The sequence below is a fragment of the Diabrotica virgifera genome, chromosome 9, assembly GCF_917563875.1.
Source record: "Diabrotica virgifera virgifera chromosome 9, PGI_DIABVI_V3a".
NCBI lineage: Eukaryota > Metazoa > Arthropoda > Insecta > Coleoptera > Chrysomelidae > Diabrotica > Diabrotica virgifera.
Window position 1 is genome coordinate 28,268,891 of NC_065451.1, and position 18,476 is coordinate 28,287,366.

General features: G+C 33.4%; 1 protein-coding gene across 3 annotated transcripts in view; it reads right to left on the minus strand.

The window, feature by feature from the left end:
• LOC114341161 (gastrula zinc finger protein XlCGF8.2DB-like) overlaps window positions 1–18,476 on the minus strand; it is a 108,822-nt gene that overhangs the window by 12,976 nt on the left and 77,370 nt on the right. Inside the window, exon 3 of one of the 3 annotated variants that reach the window (XM_050662221.1) lies at window positions 14,854–18,467. The exons of the other annotated variants lie outside the window; for them this stretch is intronic. Within the exon in view, the coding sequence (XP_050518178.1) occupies window positions 17,239–18,467 (1,229 nt within the window). The 3' untranslated portion in view covers window positions 14,854–17,238. Of the gene's footprint in view, window positions 1–14,853; window positions 18,468–18,476 lie in introns of those variants that run through there. 3 annotated transcript variants of the gene reach the window in all.

Below are 18,476 nucleotides of genomic sequence, written 5' to 3' on the forward strand. Positions count from 1 at the left end.
AACTAATACTTAATCGAGAAAAGAGAAAAAGTGATTTTTTTAATAATACATACATATATTGTTGTGAAGAAAAAAGTATGTACTCTTACACTATGGCAACTCTCCGGTTCACACCTCGAACAAATTGGTCATCGCCATGGCTACGAACTACTGTCCCATCCACCGTATACTCCAGATTTGGCCATATACGATTTCTTTTGTTTCCAAACTTATAAAAGTCACTCTCCGGGCAGAAATTTTAGTTGAATGAGGAGTTTCCTCCACCAACACGAAAGCCTACTTTGCACACAAATTTTTATTTCCATCGTCGCTCCACAAATTTTCACCGCCAACAATCTTAACTACGACTGATAATCTTCCAAAGTCCTATTAGTTTTCAGTCTACTCTAATTTGATTTCAAAGAAAAGATCTAACGGTATAATTCCATCCATCCAATGGCAGTACAGCCCAAATCGAGCCTTGGCCTCCTTCAATAAGCTTCTCCAATCATTTCGATTTACCGCTGTTCTTTTCCATGAACGCGTTCCCAGAAAGTTCCTGGCATCCTCATCGACTTCGTCTTCCCATCTCTTTTTAGGTCTTCCAACAGGTCTTCTTCCCTGCATACTTGCATTCAGCAATTTTCTGGGCATTCTATTCTCATGCATGCGGACCACGTGCCCTGCCCACCGTAATCTCTGCAGTTTAGTGTGTTGTGCTAGAGTTGGTTCGCTATATTGCTCGTATATTTCTCTATTATACCTAATTCGCCAGTTGTTATTTTCACTTATTGGGCCCAGTATCCTACGTAATACTTTTCTTTCAAACACATCTAATGCATTGGTAGATTTCTGTATCACCACCCATGTTTCGCAGCCATAACTTACTATGGGCCTGATTATTGCTTTATATACCCGGAGTTTTGTTTTCCGGTGTACGTCTCGCGATTTGAATATGTGGCCCATCGCGAAATAGGCTTTATTTGCCAGCACAAGCTTTCTATTTATTTCCGGTTCTTCTTCATTGCTTGCAACCAGATCCATTCCTAGGTACGTGAATCTATTCACATGTTCTATATCGTCAATAAAGTGTTGTTGCGCCGGTCTATTTGATCTGGTTTGTATGAGTAGTTTTGTTTTATTTGTGTTTATTGCTAGCCCTACTGCTTCTGCACTCTCTTTCAACTCAACGTAGGTTTCTTCCGCTGCATTCATTGTTCTGCTCATTATGTTTATATCATCCGCGTATGCTGCTAATTGGGTAGATTTGTTTGTAAGTATGTTATTTCCGCTTACCGTCAACCGTCTAATTAGATATTCAAGAACAAGATTAAAAAGCGTTGGAGCCAGTCCGTCGCCTTGTTTCAGTCCTTGCGTTATCGTAAACGCATCAGTGATCTGTCCTTGAATACATACTTGTGCTTCTGTTTCTGTCATTTGCACTAGTCGTATTAATTTTGATGATATGCCAAATTCTTCCAGTATATTAGGTAGAATTGTTCTATCTATTGAATCATAGGCTTGTTTAAAATCTACAAAGAGATTGTAAACGTCCATGTCATATTCCCATGCTTTGGCTAGTATTTGTTTAACTGTAAATAGTTGGTCAATGGTAGATCTATTTTGCCTAAACCCTGCTTGATATTCCCCGATGATTTTTTCCGTGAGAGGTTGAAGTCTTCGATTAAGGATGTTTGTGAATATTTTGTATCCCGAACAAAGTAAAGAGATGCCTCTATAATTCTGACACAACAATTTGTCTCCTTTTTTATGAATAGGGCAGATTATACTTTTCTTTCATTGTTGGGGGATTTCTTCTTCTATCCATATCTCTCGTATTAGCTGATACATCTGTTGTGTCAAATTCCTTCCTCCTTGCTTGAGTAGTTCTGCCGGTATTTTATCTATTCCCGGTGCTTTATGGCTTTTTTGTATGTGGATTGCCGTTTGGACCTCCTCTAGCGTCGGGGGTCTAGTTAATTCATTTTCTTCTCCATCTTCCCCCAGCTCTTGTTGTTGTACCTCCTGCCGTGCCTGCTGCTGCCTCTGTTGTTGTAATGGTGGTTGTGCCCCTTTGTTTAATACTCCTTAAAATATGTCATCCAGGTTATCTTAATTTCGTCCATATCGCTAATGATTTCACCCTTCTTATTCTTGCAGAGGCTAGTCTTCGGTTTGTATCCCTGTCTTAAATTTTTAGTAAGTTGGTATGCACTACGTGTTTCGTTTTCCTTAAACTCCCTCTCTATGTTTAGTATCCGTTGGTTTTCGTACTTTCTCTTTTTCTGCCTGCACAGTTTATCTGCTCTTCGTCTTTTGTTCTCAAATTCTGTTTTTCTCTCTCTAGTACGTCTGAGTATGTAATTCTTATGTGCTTCATTTCTTTCCTGTATAGCTTGTTTGCATTCTTCATCGAACCATGTTTCTTCTCTCCGTTGTGTCTTTGTTCCTATGACTTCTTTCGCTGTGTTTAGTATGATACTGCTTATGGTGTTCCATTGATTTTCTATTGTGGAGTCTGCTCTGTTTTCTTCTAGTAATTTTTCATCCACTGTTCTCTCAAATCTTTCTTGAACCTCAGGGACTTTAGGTTATCTAAGTTTAGTTTTTCTTGTTTTGGATATTTTTCCTTTACCTGTCGACTGATTTTGCATCTAAACCGTGTCTGCACTAGTAGATGGTCTGAGTCACAGCTTGCGCCACGTCTGCTTTTTACGTCTAATATACTCGTCGCCATTCTTTTTTCAGTCAGTATATGGTCTATTTGATTTATTGTGTTTCCGTCAGGTGATATCCAAGTGCCCTTATGTATGTCCCGATGTGGGAAGCATGTCGAACTAACGGTATAATTGGCTGTCCGAAACCTCTAAGGTCTTTTAACGTTCTTGGAGTCTTGCTGAGTTTGCTCCATCTGAGGCTATAACTGAAGATACGTTCGTAACAAGCCTGAATGATCTACCATCTAAGTAATTAGAAAAGTTAAAGAAAAAAAAATGCCTGATCAGATATGTGGCGATGAAGATTTGAAATGCTGAAAATGTTCAGAAAGTAGTCATGTTAGAGATTATTATGCAGTTGATTATCGAATTCAGGGACATATTTAAGATTAAAATCAACATAAACAGCAAGTTTGAATTTTTTAATGGTGAATGGTGGGAAGGAGGGGCGAATCGAAAATGGAGCGACCAAAACTAGTCTTTACTCTCATGAAAAAACTCCTAGTTCCGGTCTTGCGTGTTAGGCTCAATAAATCAAGAATAACCTTTCAATAAATAAATAAATTGTACTAAAAATTATCGATAAGTTCTTTATTATTCAGTATACTTACAGTGTAAACAATAACAGGGAGACAATGTTACAATTATATTTAATCTACACAATCATTTTCCCAAGACGTAATACACACAGCTGCAAAATGAATGAAATACCTTAAAAATGGGACATGTAATGCCGCGTCCTCACTGGTAAAAATTTGCGTCGAACCAGCTATTCGTCGCAAATATTTGCTTGCTCGAGGTAAATTGTGCTAATGTGGCCGTGTTCGTCGCATAAATCGGACGCAACAACGCACACAACTATCACGCTCCATAGGTAGTCGGTTTTCGAGAGAAGATCAAATGATTTGAGCACCGCGTCCTCACTGGTAGAAGTTTGCGACGCAAATTCTTGCGACGAACCATTAATTCAATGCGCACGAAAAATTTTATAGTGTGGACGCGGCTTTAGATGTCTCGAATTTCCTAAAACTGTTGTCCGATTTAAGTGATGTTTTGTGAGTTTAGTATGTTATGGCCTTATAGTCCATTCTTTCACGGTTTTTGCTCTAAATTTTAAAGAACCGCTTGGATTGACATGAAATTTGGCATACATATAGCTTACATGTCAAAGAAAGAAAGTGATATTGGGCCGATGTGTGCTTTTGCCCTGGGGGTGACTTTCACCCCCTCTTGGGGGTGAAAAAAATGTATGTCCAAACTAAGTCTGGAAATGGGTAAACTGACTAATTTTAAGTAACTTTTGTTTTATAGAGCTTTTTCGCCAAGTCAACACTTTTCGAGTTATTTGCAAGTGAATATGTTCATTTTTCAACAAAATAACCACATTTTTAGACGGTTTTTCGCAAATAACTCAAAACGTAAGTACTTTGCCCAAAAAAATGTTCTTAGCAAAAATATAGCCCATAAAAAAGTAAAAAAATGGTGTACGCGTTAGGTCTCTGGATCTAATAGAACCAGAGTTATAGCCAATGAAAAATAGATTCAAATTCACCAAATTTCAAATAGAATATTTCGACGTGAAATATCCAAAAAATTAAGCACTTTTTGGGGAAAACCTATTATAAATTTTTTAAAGTGTTTAAAAAAAGCTTTATTCCTGTTTTTACAGAAAGTTTCTAGCATTAAATTTAAGCAAGTTACGCTCAAAATAAAGTTGGTCCCTTTTGTTTTTGCAAAAAAAAAATCGGGAACGCCACCTCCTAATTAGCAACTTAAATTAAATTAATCGTTACCGCTCCACAAATTATTTTACTTATGTTGTGTTTATATGATCTGTAAGTTTGATGGATTCAAAGTGCTTATTTTTGAAAAAATTTGGTTTCAAAGTAAAATTTTTAAAAATTTAAATTTTGAAAAATATGCTTTTTTTCAAAATAACTTAAATATTGTTAGAGATACCAAAAATCTCGAAAAACAAAAAAAGATTTGCTTTTCTGAATACCATGTATTTTTTTTGTTTTTCTGTTAGACAAAAATTGATTAAGAATTGGGGTTTCTAAATTTGCATACATTCGTGATCAGTGATTCGTTCAACCCCTTTTAACTACAGTCCTTTCAATAATAAGGACTTTGAACCGATAAAACTTACAGATCATATAAACAATATATACACGAGTCAAGAAACTTGTGAAGTCGTAACGATTAAGTTCATTTAAGATACTAATTAGGGGGTGATTTTCTCGATTTTTTTTACCAAAACCAAAAGGGACTAACTTTATTTTGAGCGTAACTTGTTTAATGTTGATGCTAGAAATTTTTTTTATAAAACAAAAATGAAGCTTTTTTTAAACACTTTAAATAAATTGTAATGAGTTTTCCCGAAATGTGTTTCATTTTTGGTTATTTCACGTTAAAGTATTCCATTTGGAATTTGACGAATATGAACCTATTTTTCATTAGCTATAACTCTGCTTCTACTAGGTGTAAAGACGTGATATATACACCATTTTTTTTTAAATTTTTTACAGGCTATATTTTTGCTAAGAATGTTTTTTCGACAAAATACATACTATTTGAGTTATTTGCGAGAAACCGTCTAAAAGCGTAGTTATTTTGTTGAAAAAATGAACATATTCACTGCCAGATAACTCGAAAAGCATTGACTTAGTGAAAAAACTCTGTTACTTAAAATTAGCCAGTTTATCCATTTCCTGACTTTCTTTGGACGAATATTTTTTCACCCCCAAAAGGGGGTGAAAATCACCCCCAGGGCAAAAGCACATATCGGCACAATATCACTTTTTATCTTTGACTTGTTAGCTATGTGTATGCCAAATTTCATGTTAATCAAGCAGTTCTTTAAAATTTAGAGGTATTGCAATATTTTACCGTTAAAGAACGGACTATTATTAACAAAATCGATGATAATATTGTTGCTAGACGTCTAGACAGGTAAATGGTATTTTATACGGGGTGTAACGATTATACTGTGTTTTTTTCGTTAACGTTCGGAACGCCCTGTGGAATATTCTAGCATATATAATATATTGAAATTAAAACTTTATTGTAGCCTTGGGCTTTATTAACATTTTGTTTTTTGATTCATCCGCTTATGTTCGATAATAAAAGAGATATGTGCTTTTATATTACAAATGACGTATGCTATTTGATATTGATCAATATCATTCCAAATCTTGAGAGCTACTGTTTTTACCTCTTGTACGATTCTTTAATGTGGTAAACGCTAACGCTGTCATAGTCTTCTGCCAATTATGACCTACAAATGTTCGATCGGGTTAAGATCTGGACTATGCCATGGCCAATTTAAAGTCTGAAGATTTACCTGTTTAGACCAGGGCGCATCTGTAAAAATATTAGTACATTTGGACGTTGAGAGGTAACTCAATTTTTTTTTGCAGAAATTGCTTGAAAATAACTTAAATAATAATATTTGAGATATCCTCCCTCTCAAAAAGGTCCGGAACATTGTTTAAATAATCAAAATGTCAAAAAATGAAGGAAAATTTCGATTTTTTTCTACGTTTTTTGATTATAACTTTAAAGTATTCATTTCCGAGAAAAGTTGTACTGACATAAAAGTTGTGTAATTAAATTTCCTACAATATAGAATTTAAAATTTTAAATTTAAAATTTAAAAAATAGCCACCATTGTTGCAAAATAGCAATAATTGCGAAAAAACCATACAAAAACAAGTATTTGCATTTTACGTTTTTCAACCATTTATGCCACACTTAGGACCTTCATATTTCACCCGGAAAAATTTTATGATACAGTAAAACAATACTGGATCTCTAGTGTGGGCAGATCAACACGTGAAAAATCAGGCTCTCTAAAAATTCAATTTTTTGGCGAATAAGAAATAGTTTCTAAAGTGATTTTAGTTACAGTGTGTCAAAGACGATTAGTGTTAAGTGAAGTTATAGAAACAAACTTTTGAAACAGACTGTAAGTACAATAATATTAAATACAATACATAAACTTAAAACAACAAAAACAATTTAATTCAACATCAAGCCAAAAAAGTAGATCATTAGAACGTTGATTACAAGCTCCAGAAACTGGAATTTTGAAAGTTAAAGGTGGGAACTGTTGAATCGAACTGCTCCAAAATAACGTAAAATAATTTAATTTAATTTAATTCAATTTAGGGGTAACACATTCGAAAGAGAAACATATTGCTTGAGAAAATCATCTTCCTCCGGCGCGATAGGTGGGGAGGGTGATTTTATCGCGAGCAATTTCGGTAAGAAAATGAACCCCGACGATTACACATCCGACGATAATCGGAAAAGATATAGAGAAAATGAAGAGCAGTCTTTTTCGAAAAGCAAAAAAGTATCAAGAACCCCAGATAAAAGGAACACAGAGGAAGACAAACTAGACCAAATATTAAATATGATGGCAAACTTAACGAAAGAGACACAAGATCTGAAAATTCACGTAAAAGAAATTAAAGAGGAGCAAAGGCAATACAGAGAAGAAATGAGGGAACTCCGAATTGAATTAGAAGAATTAAGACAAGAGAATGGTGAAGTGCGAAGAGAAAATGAACATATGAAAAAGGAACTGGAAGATGTAAAAGTGCGCCTTGAAAGACTCGATAGAGCAAGAAAAGAAAATAATGTTATAGTACAGGGAATGACAATAGATACGGGAGATAGAAGATTACTAAAAGAAACAATGGAGAACTTTATGAAAAAAGAACTAGATATTAATATAAAGATAGAAGAAGCTGTGAAATTAGGAAACAAAACATGTTTAGTCAGATTGCCAAACAAAGAGGAAAAAATAAAAGTAATGGAAAATAAAAGAAAACTTAAAGAAGTAAAAGAAGAAAGAATATATATAAACAATGATTTAACGAAAGAGGAATTACAAATACAAAAAGAAATAGTCAAAATAGCAAATGATGAAATAAAGAAAGGAAAACGCGTCCAAATTAAGCACAACAAATTGATAATAGATGGACGGGAGAGGAAATGGAATAAGAACAAGAATCAGTTGGATGAGGTTTTTCAAAACGTTTCAAAAAACTAGCAACTGATGAGAGAATACAAGACAATACTTATTTGGCGACGGACGAGGCAAATAAAAAGGAAATGAGTGCAGATAAATTGATGTATCACAAAAAAGAAATAAATAAGAGCAGACAAGGAAACAAAAATACAAGACGAAAACAAAAAAATAAAAAACATAAAGAACTGAAAATAAGCACATGGAATATAAGAACGATGTTGGCACCAGGAAAAATGCTAGAAATAAGCAAAGAACTAGCAAAGTATAAAATAGATATTGCAGCACTGCAAGAGATACGGTGGGAGGGACAAGGACAGATTGATAAACAAGACTTTACACTATTATACTCAGGAGGAAAGAAGCAAGGACAAAAAGGAGTGGGATTCATGATTCTAGGACAGCTAAGAGAAAAAGTCATAAACTTTAAACCGATATGTGAAAGAATTGCGTATGTAAGAATAAATAATAAACCATTCAATATATCACTATTAAACCTATACGCACCTACAGAAACAAGCAACACAGACGATAAAGACAATTTTTATGATAAGATAGAAGAAGAGATGGAAAAAATACCCAAAGAAGATGTTATAATTATACTAGGAGACCTCAATGCCCAGATTGGAAAAGAAGATTTTTTACAGCAAATTGCAGGAAAACACACCGTACACAAAAACACTAATGATAATGGTCTAAGACTATGTAACCTAGCAACAAGAACAAACATGATAATAAGCTCAACAAAATTTGAACACCCTAAAATGCATAAAGTAACATGGAGGTCACCTGATCAGAAAACGTATAGCCAAATTGATCACATACTAATAAACAAAAGAAAACAATCTTCAATGAAGGACGTGAGAACTTTCAGAGGTGCGTGTGCGGATTCAGACCACTATATGGTCGCAGCCACCATAAGACAAAAAGTTAAAATCCAAACTAAACAGAAAAATCAACAGAAAAAATGGAATGTCAATAAATTGCAGAATGCAGATATTAGAAAAAGATATGAAGAAGAAGTAACAGTGCAAATAAGAGAGAAATATAAAGCAGAGGACATCAAATCAGAATGGGACATGATCAAAAAGTCAATAGAAGAAGCTGCAAAAAAGCAGGTAGGCAAACACCAGAAGAAAACAAAAAACGAATGGTATAACAACGAATGTAAAGAACTAACAGCACAAAAGGTGCAAGCAAGAATTAAATGGCTGAGAACGGATAAAGAGGAAGACAGAGAAAGTTATGAAAAATTAAGAAAGGACGCTAAGAAAATTATAAGACAAAATAAAAGAAGATGGGCAGATGAAAAGATGCAAGAAATAGAACAGGAAAGAACAAATAGAAACACGAAACATTTCTATAAAAATATTAAAGAACAAACCAAAAAATACAAAGGTAAAACAAACGGAGTAAAAAATAAAGAGGGAATAGTCATTGTAGAAGACAATGAATATAGGCAGGTATGGGCAGATCACTACAGAGAACTCTTGACGGAGGAATACACTGGAGAAGAAATGTACGAAGAAGAGGAAACGGTGGACGAAGAAGCAGACGAAATACACATTGCAGTCTCAAAAGAGCCAACAATATATGAACTCGAGGAAGTAATACAGAAGAGCAAAAATGGAAAAGCTCCAGGAAAAGACGAAATTAACATAGAACTTATAAAATATGGAGGAAAGGAACTGAAGGAAAAAATACTATCACTATTGAAAAATATATGGAAGGAAGAGAAGATGCCAGAGGACTGGGAGATAGGGCAGGTAATAACAATACATAAAAAGGGAGACCAACAAATTTGTGAAAATTATAGAGGAATAACACTACTAAGCACAACATATAAAATATTGACTTCGATAATAAGAAAAAGATTGTCAAGGATCACGAAGAAGAGAGTGGGACAGTACCAATGTGGATTCACAGAAGGAAGATCAACAATAGATGCTATACACACAATAAAACAAATAATGGAAAAAGCAAATGAATACAAACTGCAATTAGAAATGCTATTCATCGATTTCAAACAGGCATTTGATTCGATTAAGAGAAAACAACTAATGATTGCCCTGGAAAAATTAAAAATCCCACATAAACTCAGAAAATTAATAAATATGACAATGAGAACTACCAAAATTAGCATAAAGACGCAAAGAGGCGAGACAGATGAATTCATTATAAATAAAGGAGTGAAACAAGGGGATGCCTTATCCACGACACTGTTTAATCTAGCTTTAGAATATGTACTACGAAATATAAACAAAGGAAACCTAAGAACAAGAGGTGGACAAATAATTGCATATGCAGACGACATTGTTATTATTGCAAAAAATAGAAACATAATGAAAGAAATGCTAGAAGAAATAAAAGAGAAAGGGGAGACAATGGGACTCACATTAAATGAAGAAAAGACGAAAATATTAAGACTAGGGAAACCAGCAATAAAAGGAAAAACCAAAATAGGAAATTCAGAGTTTGAAGGAGTAGAACATTTCAAATACCTAGGAGTGACAATAAGCAAAACGGGTGAAAGAATACCAGAAATAAAAGAAAAAATATTGGCAGCGAATAAAGCTTATTTTGCAAATAAAACACTACTTAAAAGCAAAATACTGTCTATTAAAACCAAGATGAGAATGTATAACACCATAATTAGACCAATATTATTATACGCAGCAGAAACAATGACGATGACTAAAAAAGATGAAGAAAACTTAAGAATAGTGGAGAGAAAGATCATGAGAACCATACTGGGACCAATCAGAACAGAGCAAAATGAATATCGAAGCCGAACAAATGCAGAGATTAAGAAAGTACTAAAAGAAGATATCGTGACCAAAATAAAGCAATGCAGAGTTAGATGGTTAGGTCACATCTGGCGGGCTGGAGATGAAGCAGTGACATATGCTATGATAGAATGGAATCCAGGAGGAACAAAGAAAAGAGGAAGACCAAGATCAAAGTGGTTGCAAGAAGTTGAAGAAGACTTAAAAAACGCAGGAGTCAGAGAATGGCGGGGAAAAACTAGAGATAGGAAAAAATGGAGAGAAATCGTTAAGAAGATAACATAAGCAAAAGGGACTGATCCTCCCTAAGAAATATGATCTAGAAAGCTTACGCGACTTAGCCCCATATCGGGGTGTACAGTCACTATATAAAATAAAACAATACTGTAAATTTCATTAAGATCGGTTCAATAGATCTTGCAAAATAAATTATGCAATCCAGCTTTCGCAAAAAAAATTCATTTTTTCAAAATGTTACAGGACTGAAAATAAAGCAGATAGCAAGTTGAATTTTTTTTTGAATATAGAAGTTTACTGTATCTTTCATTTGCAATTTGCAAAATTAAAATCGATTAACTACCACGGCGTCAGGAATTTTAATAAATAAACATTAATTATTGGTGCTACGCGCAGGACAGCGGATAGTTTGCTCTGATTGGGCATTTCAATGACCTTTGATAATGATTGATACATTTTAATTTTTATTATGTACATTTCGATATAAATAAATAAATTTGTTTATTGCAAAATAAAAACACATACTCTATCCGTTGAAATAACACTTTTTTAGCAAAGACTTTTTTTGTTCATATATTTTAACAGAGAATAAAAGTTTATTATTTTTAAACATATGCAATTGTTTAAACAATATTTCACAAACCATAATAAAATTAGTTTGATTTTTGTGGAATTAAAATATTAAAATACAACAAAATATAGAGTAAGAAAATAATATATTAGATAAAGATTGGAAGACATTTTGGTGGACATCAACTTGTGTGAATCGAACAGCGCTGTCCTGCGCGTAGCACCAAAAATTAATGTTTATTTAAAAAATTTCCTGATGCCGTGGTAATTAATCGATTTTAATTTTGCAAATTGCAAATGAAAGGTACAGTACACTTCTATAAGCAAAAAAAAATTCAACTTGCTATCTGCTTTATTTTTAGTCCTGCAACATTAAAAAAAAATGAATTTTTTTGCGAAAGCTGGATTGCAAAATTTATTTTGCATAATTTATTAAACTGATCTTAAAGAAATTTGCAGTGTTGTTTTACTATATCATAAAGTTTTTCTGGATAAAATATGAAGGTCCTAAGTTTAGCATAAATGGTTGAAAAACGTAAAATGCAAAACTTGTTTTTGTATTGTTTTTTTTTCGCAATTATTTCTCTTTTGCAACAAAGGTGACTATTTTTTAAATTTTTATTCAATTCTATATTGTAGGAAATTTAATTACGCAACTTTTATGTTAGTACAACTTTTCTCAGAAATGAATAGTTTTAAAGTTATAATCAAAAAACCAATAAAAAAATCTAATTTTTCCTTTATATTTTGACATTTTGATTATTTAAACAATGTTCCGGACCATGTTGAGTGGGAGGATAACTGAAATATTATTATTTGAGTTATTTTCAAGCAATTTCTGCAAAAAAATTTGAGTCACCTCTCAACGTCCATCTCAAAACAGATGCGCCCTGGACTAGTTGTAAATATTCGGTTACAGTTCGTGACCGTGAGGTTATTATCGTGCATTAGCAAAAAATTGTTACTAATATAAGGAGGCGATATCATGGTAGCTAAGTCTTTCGCTATGTAATCACTGCTTGAACACTTATCGCGGGTCAAATTCCTGGTAGCGCGTTACATTTCCACCTAACAAAAAAATCGGACTTAATTGAAACTTTAATAATAAATCTACTAATTCTCACTACAAACCAGACATGTTTGACTACTAACAATTTGACATCTATTAAAATTTTAATTTCTCATAGTCTACTTTAGGCTTGTTTACTAAACTATGCGGAAAATGAGGATTTATTGATGAATAACATGGCTAGTTGTTTGCATACCTAACTTTTTTATTATCCAACATAAGCAAATTAATCAAAAAAGGAAATGTTAATAGAGCGTAAGGCTACAATTGAGTTTTAATTTTAACATTTTATATAAGCTAGAATATTCCACAGGGTGTTCCGAACTTTAAGAACAAAGTACAGTATGGTTGTTACTTTGTTACACCCGGTATAAAATGACATTTACCTGCCTATCAACAATATTATTACATCGATTTAGGTTTAGGAAATTCGAGAAATCTAACATGTCCCACTTGTTTAAGGTATTCCGTTAATTTTGTCGTTTAGTATATAAGCCTGCCTTTTAAAACCTCGATCCTCTAGTGTGTGTTTTCATATGTACTGTTAAATTAGAACTATGTCTACACTGTTTGGAGCATATCTTGCAAGTAAAAGGCTTTTCAGCAAAATGCACTTTCATATGATATTTTAAACTACAATTTTGTGAAAACTCTTTGTTGCATAGTTTGCATGTGAAAGGTTTTTCACCAGTATGCACTCTCATATGTGATTTTAAAGTAGAACTAAGTGAAAACTGTTTGTTGCATATGTGGCATGTGAAAGGTTTTTCATCAGTATGTGCTATCATATGATATTTTAAACTAGAACTTTGTGAGAACGGTTTATTACATATGTGACATGTGAAAGGTTTTTCACCAGTATGCTCTCTCATATGTGATTGTAAAGTATAACTACGTGAAAACTGTTTGTTGCATATATCACACGTAAAGGGCCTTTCACCACTGTGAACTCTCATATGTCTTTCTAAACCATACTTTCTTGCAAAATGTTTGCTGCATATTTTGCATGTAAAAGATGTTACTTCAGCATGCACTGCCATATGCAGTTTTAAACGTTCCTTCACTGAAAATCGTTTAGTGCAAATTTCACAAGCAAACGGTCGTTCTCCAGTGTGTATTCTCATGTGTACTTTTAAAGAAAAATTTGTTGTAAATTGTGTCAAGCATATTTCACATTCAAAAAGTTTTTCTGCGATGGTCACATCCGTAGTAGCAGTTAAATTTTGGTTCAAATTATTTCCAGTATATTTTAATAGGTTTCGTGCATCATTTTGAATGTCTTCGCAAGAGACACCTAAAATAATAAGTATCTATAAAATCAGTATAATGCAGGTAACAAAAAATGAGTAAAGCATGATTGGAGATGTCAAATTTAAGGGGCCATACTGTAGCAAAATTGGCGCCCAACGTGGAGTCAAATTAAGAAATTTTCTCTGTGAAAGTTGGGTATATTTTCTAGTTTGGTTTTTGGTTTTGTACAAAAGAAATTTTGAGAATACTTTTTAACATACGGCGAGCACGATTTCTCAAACACATTTGACCGAAGTATTTTTCAGACATTTGAGTATCGCATAAACTAAAACAACCCTAGAATTTAAATTTTTCTACCCTTTTCGGCTGTTAAGCTGCCAAAAATTGCAAAAAACATTAGAAAATTAGAAAAAGCTCAATTTAAGAAAAATATATTTTTTGTTTTTCATGATTTTCAATTTATGAATAAATATTCGCTTTATTTTGAAATCGATTGTTTAATTTCACCAATTGCGCTAATAATATTTTAACTGTTTATGACATAATTCCATATTGTTTCAAGTACAGGGCTTACAATGCATTAAGGTTCCAAGTACACTTCATACGTCGTAAAAATGTTACAAAACCACAGATTAGAATCACTTATGACATTATCTAACGTGAGGTATTGTCACAATTTACCACACTGTAGTATAAAATAATTTTAACATTTACAGTCCCTCAAAAAAACAAGGTTATGAAAGTCTCGAATTAGAAATTTGTTTCCTGAAAAATTTAAATGGCGCTTGGAACCTTATTGTTCTCAGCCCTTGGCTGTCCGAAACCTTAAAGGTCTTTTAACGTTCTTTCAGAGTTTCTTAACTCCAAGTTCAAGTTCTTAACAAGCCTTAATGATATACCATCAAAGTTCTTAGAAACAAGTTAAAAAAATACTTGATGAGGTATGTATCGATGAAGATTTTTAAACACTGAAAATGTGCACGTTTCATGTTGGAGATTATTAGCCAGATGATTAGGGAATTCAGGTGCAAATTTAAGACGAAGAACAACCTAAACAAGTTTGGATTTTTGAATGGTGGGAGAGAGGGGCGAATCTAAAATGGAGCGACCAACTAGTCTTTACTCTCATGAAAAATCTCCTAGTTCCGGCCCTGCGTGTTGGACTCAATAAATCAAGAATAAGCTTTCAATAAATAAATAAATTGTACTAAAAATTATCAATAAGTTCTTTATTATTCAGTATACATATTTACAGTGTAACCAATTACTGGGAGAAAATGTTACAATTATTATAATTTAATCTACACAATAATTTTCCCGACTCATAATACACACAGCGACAAAATTAATGGAACACCTTAAAAATGGGACATGTTAGATGTCTTGAATTTCCTAAACCTGTTGTCCGATTTGAGTGATTTTTTTAGTATGGTATGTATAACCTTATTAATTAAGAAAATCGATGTAATAATATTGTTGGTAGACAGGTAAATGTCATTGTGTACCTGGTTAATAATCATAGTGTGTTTTTTCATTAAAGTTCGGAACACCCTGTGGAATATTCTAGCTATAGAAAAATATTGAAATTAAAACTCAATTGTAGCCTTAGGCCTTCTTAACATTTTGTTTTTTGATTCATTCATTTATTTTGATAATAAAAGAGATATGTACTTTTATATTACAAATGACGTATACTATTTGGTCTTGATCAATATCATTCCAAATCTCTAGAGCTACTGTTTTTACCTCTTGTAAGGTTCTAGGTGGCAAACGCTGCCGTAGTCTTCTGCCAATTATGTTTCACAAAATGTTAAATCGGCTTAAGATCTGGACTATGTGATGGCCAATTTAAAGTCCGAAGATTTATCTGTTGTAAATATTCGGTTACAGTTCGTCAACGTGAGGTCTGGCATTACCGTGCATTAGCAAAAAATTGTTACCAATATAAGGAGCCGATAGCATAGTAGCCAAGTCCTTCGCTATGTAATATCACTGCTTGAACACACTCATCGCGCGTCAAATTCCTTGTAGCGCGTTACATTTCCACCAAACAAAAAAAAATACGGACTTAATTGAAACTTTAATAATAAATCTACCAATTTCCATAACAAACTAGACACTTTTTGACTCTTAACAATTTGACATCTATTAAAATGTTGACTTCTCATAGCCTACTTTAGGCTTGTTTATTTAACTAAGCAGAAAATGACGATTTATTGATGAAAAACATGGCTAGTTGTAAACGTACCTACCTAACTTTTTTATTATCCAACATAACGTCGGTGATGTGGCAATACATCCTATCTGCTTTTTCATGTTTTGTAAGAGAGTCTAACGTCTAAGACCTCTCTAAGTTGTAAGAGAGACTATAGGGTCACCTCCTATTTTCATATGACATTTTTTGACTTGTTTTGTAGTAAATTCAACTATTTATTTACTACAAAACCAGTCAAAACTGACATATGAAAACAGGAGGTGGCCCTAAAAGAGGTTATTCGTCGCTCTTACAAAACTCATGATGAAAAAGCATATTGGAGGTATTGTCACATCACGGACGATAAGCAAATGAATCAAAAAAGAAAATAAAGGTTACACTTGAGTTTTAATTTTAATATTTCGAACTTTAAGGACAAAACACAGTAGCTACGACTGTTGTTACACCCCGTATAAAATGACATTTACCTGTCTAGCAACAATATTATTACATCGATTTTATTAAATAATAAGGCTATAACATACTAAAACAACACTCAAATCAGACAACGGGTTTAGAAAATTCGAGACATCTAACATGTCCCATTTTTAAGGTGTTCCGTTAATTTTCCCGTGTAGTGTATAAGCCTGCCTTTTAAAACCTCGTTCCTCTAGTGCAGTGATGGACAAAGTACCAAAGATAGGCCAACTTCGGCCCGCGAAAGTATTTAATCCGGCCTTCCGAGGGTCCATCGATATGGATAATATATATACAGTGCTAGTCAAAAGTCCGTACCCCCCTCGTATCTTTTGAACGATTATACCTATAATAGTGAAATTTGGAGGGAGGAAATAAACGGACGTAAGCTTCTTAACCAGTCATGACAGGTGACGTAATAGTGACAGATGACGTTACAGAGCCACTGTGACCGATAATTTTAAATGGGACCTTATGGCAAGTGATACCTCGTTTGAAAGGTATTCAAAATATCTATTCAGTCATACTAATTTTGATTGAGTTTAAGGACATTTGAATTTTTATTAATTAAATGCGAAACTAAAATATTATATTAATTTAATATATTCACCAAAATCAAAATCAACTAAAATCCAAAAAAATTAGTATGACTGAATAGGTATTTTGAATACCTTTCAAACGAGGTATCACTTGCCATAAGGTCCCATTTAAAATTATCGGTCACAGTGGCTCTGTAACGTCATCTGTCACTATTACGTCACCTGTCATGACTAGTTAAGAAGCTCACGTCCGTTTATTTCCTCCCTACAAATTTCCCTATTATAGGTATAACCGTTCGAAAGATACGAGGGGGGGTACGGACTTTTGACTAGCACTGTATATAGATTTAACACAAAATGCATTTTTTTATAAATCTGGCCCTCCTATAGAATTTCTTTGACTTTGCGGCCCCCCATCAAAAAAGTGTGTGTTTTCATATGTACTGTCAAATTAGAACTGTGTCTATATTGTTTGTAGCATATCTTGCAAGTAAAAGGTTTTTCACCAGCATGCACTCTCATATGATTTGTTAAGTCATTCTTCATTGAAAACTGTTTGTTGCATAGATTACACGTAAAAGGCCGTTCACCACTGTGCACTCCCATATGTCTTTCTAAACCATACTTTCTTGCAAAATGTTTGGTGCATATTTTGCATGTAAAAGATTTTTCTTCAGTATGAACTGCCATATGTACTTGTAAACGTTGCTTCACTGAAAATCGTTTAGTGCAAATTTCACAAGCAAACGGTTTTTCACCAGTATGCACTTTCATATGTGATTGTAAGGAATAACTATATGAAAACTGTTTGGCACATACATTACATGTGAAAGGCTTTTCACCAGTATGCACTCTCATGTGTAATTTTAAGTATGTACTGTGTGAATACTGTTTGTTGCATATTTCACACGTAGTAGGTGTTTTTCCAGTATGCGTCTGCATATGATGTTTTAAACTAGAACTTTGTGAAAACTGTTCATTGCATATGCGGCATGTGAAAGGTTTTTCATCATGCTCTTTCATATGATGTTTTAAATTGGAACTTTGTGAAAACGGTTTATTGCATATGTGGCATGTGAAAGGTTTTTCACCAGTATGCATTCTCATATGACATCTTAAACTACAAGAATGTGAAAACTGTTTATTGCATATTATGCATTTGAAAGGTTTTTCACCAGTATGCAATCTCATATGTGATTGTAAAGTACAACTAAGTGAAAACTGTTTGTTGCATATATCACACCTAAAAGGCCTTTCACCAGTGTGAACTCTCATATGTCTTTTTAAACCATACTTTATTGAAAACTGTTTGGTGCATATTTTGCATGTAAAAGGTTTTTCATCAGTATGCACTGTCATATGTTCTTTTAAACGTTGCTTCAATGAAAACCGTTTAGTGCAAATTTCACATTTAAAGGGTTTTTCCCCAGTGTGTATTCTCATGTGTTCTTTTAAAGTAAAACTTGTTTTTAATTGTTTCAAGCATATTTCACATTCAAAATGTTTTTCTCCGATGGTCGTATTCGTAGTAGCAGTTAAATTTTCGTTCAAGTTATTTCCAGTATATTTTAACAGGTCACATACATCACTTGGAATCTCTTCGTAAGAAATACCTAAAATAA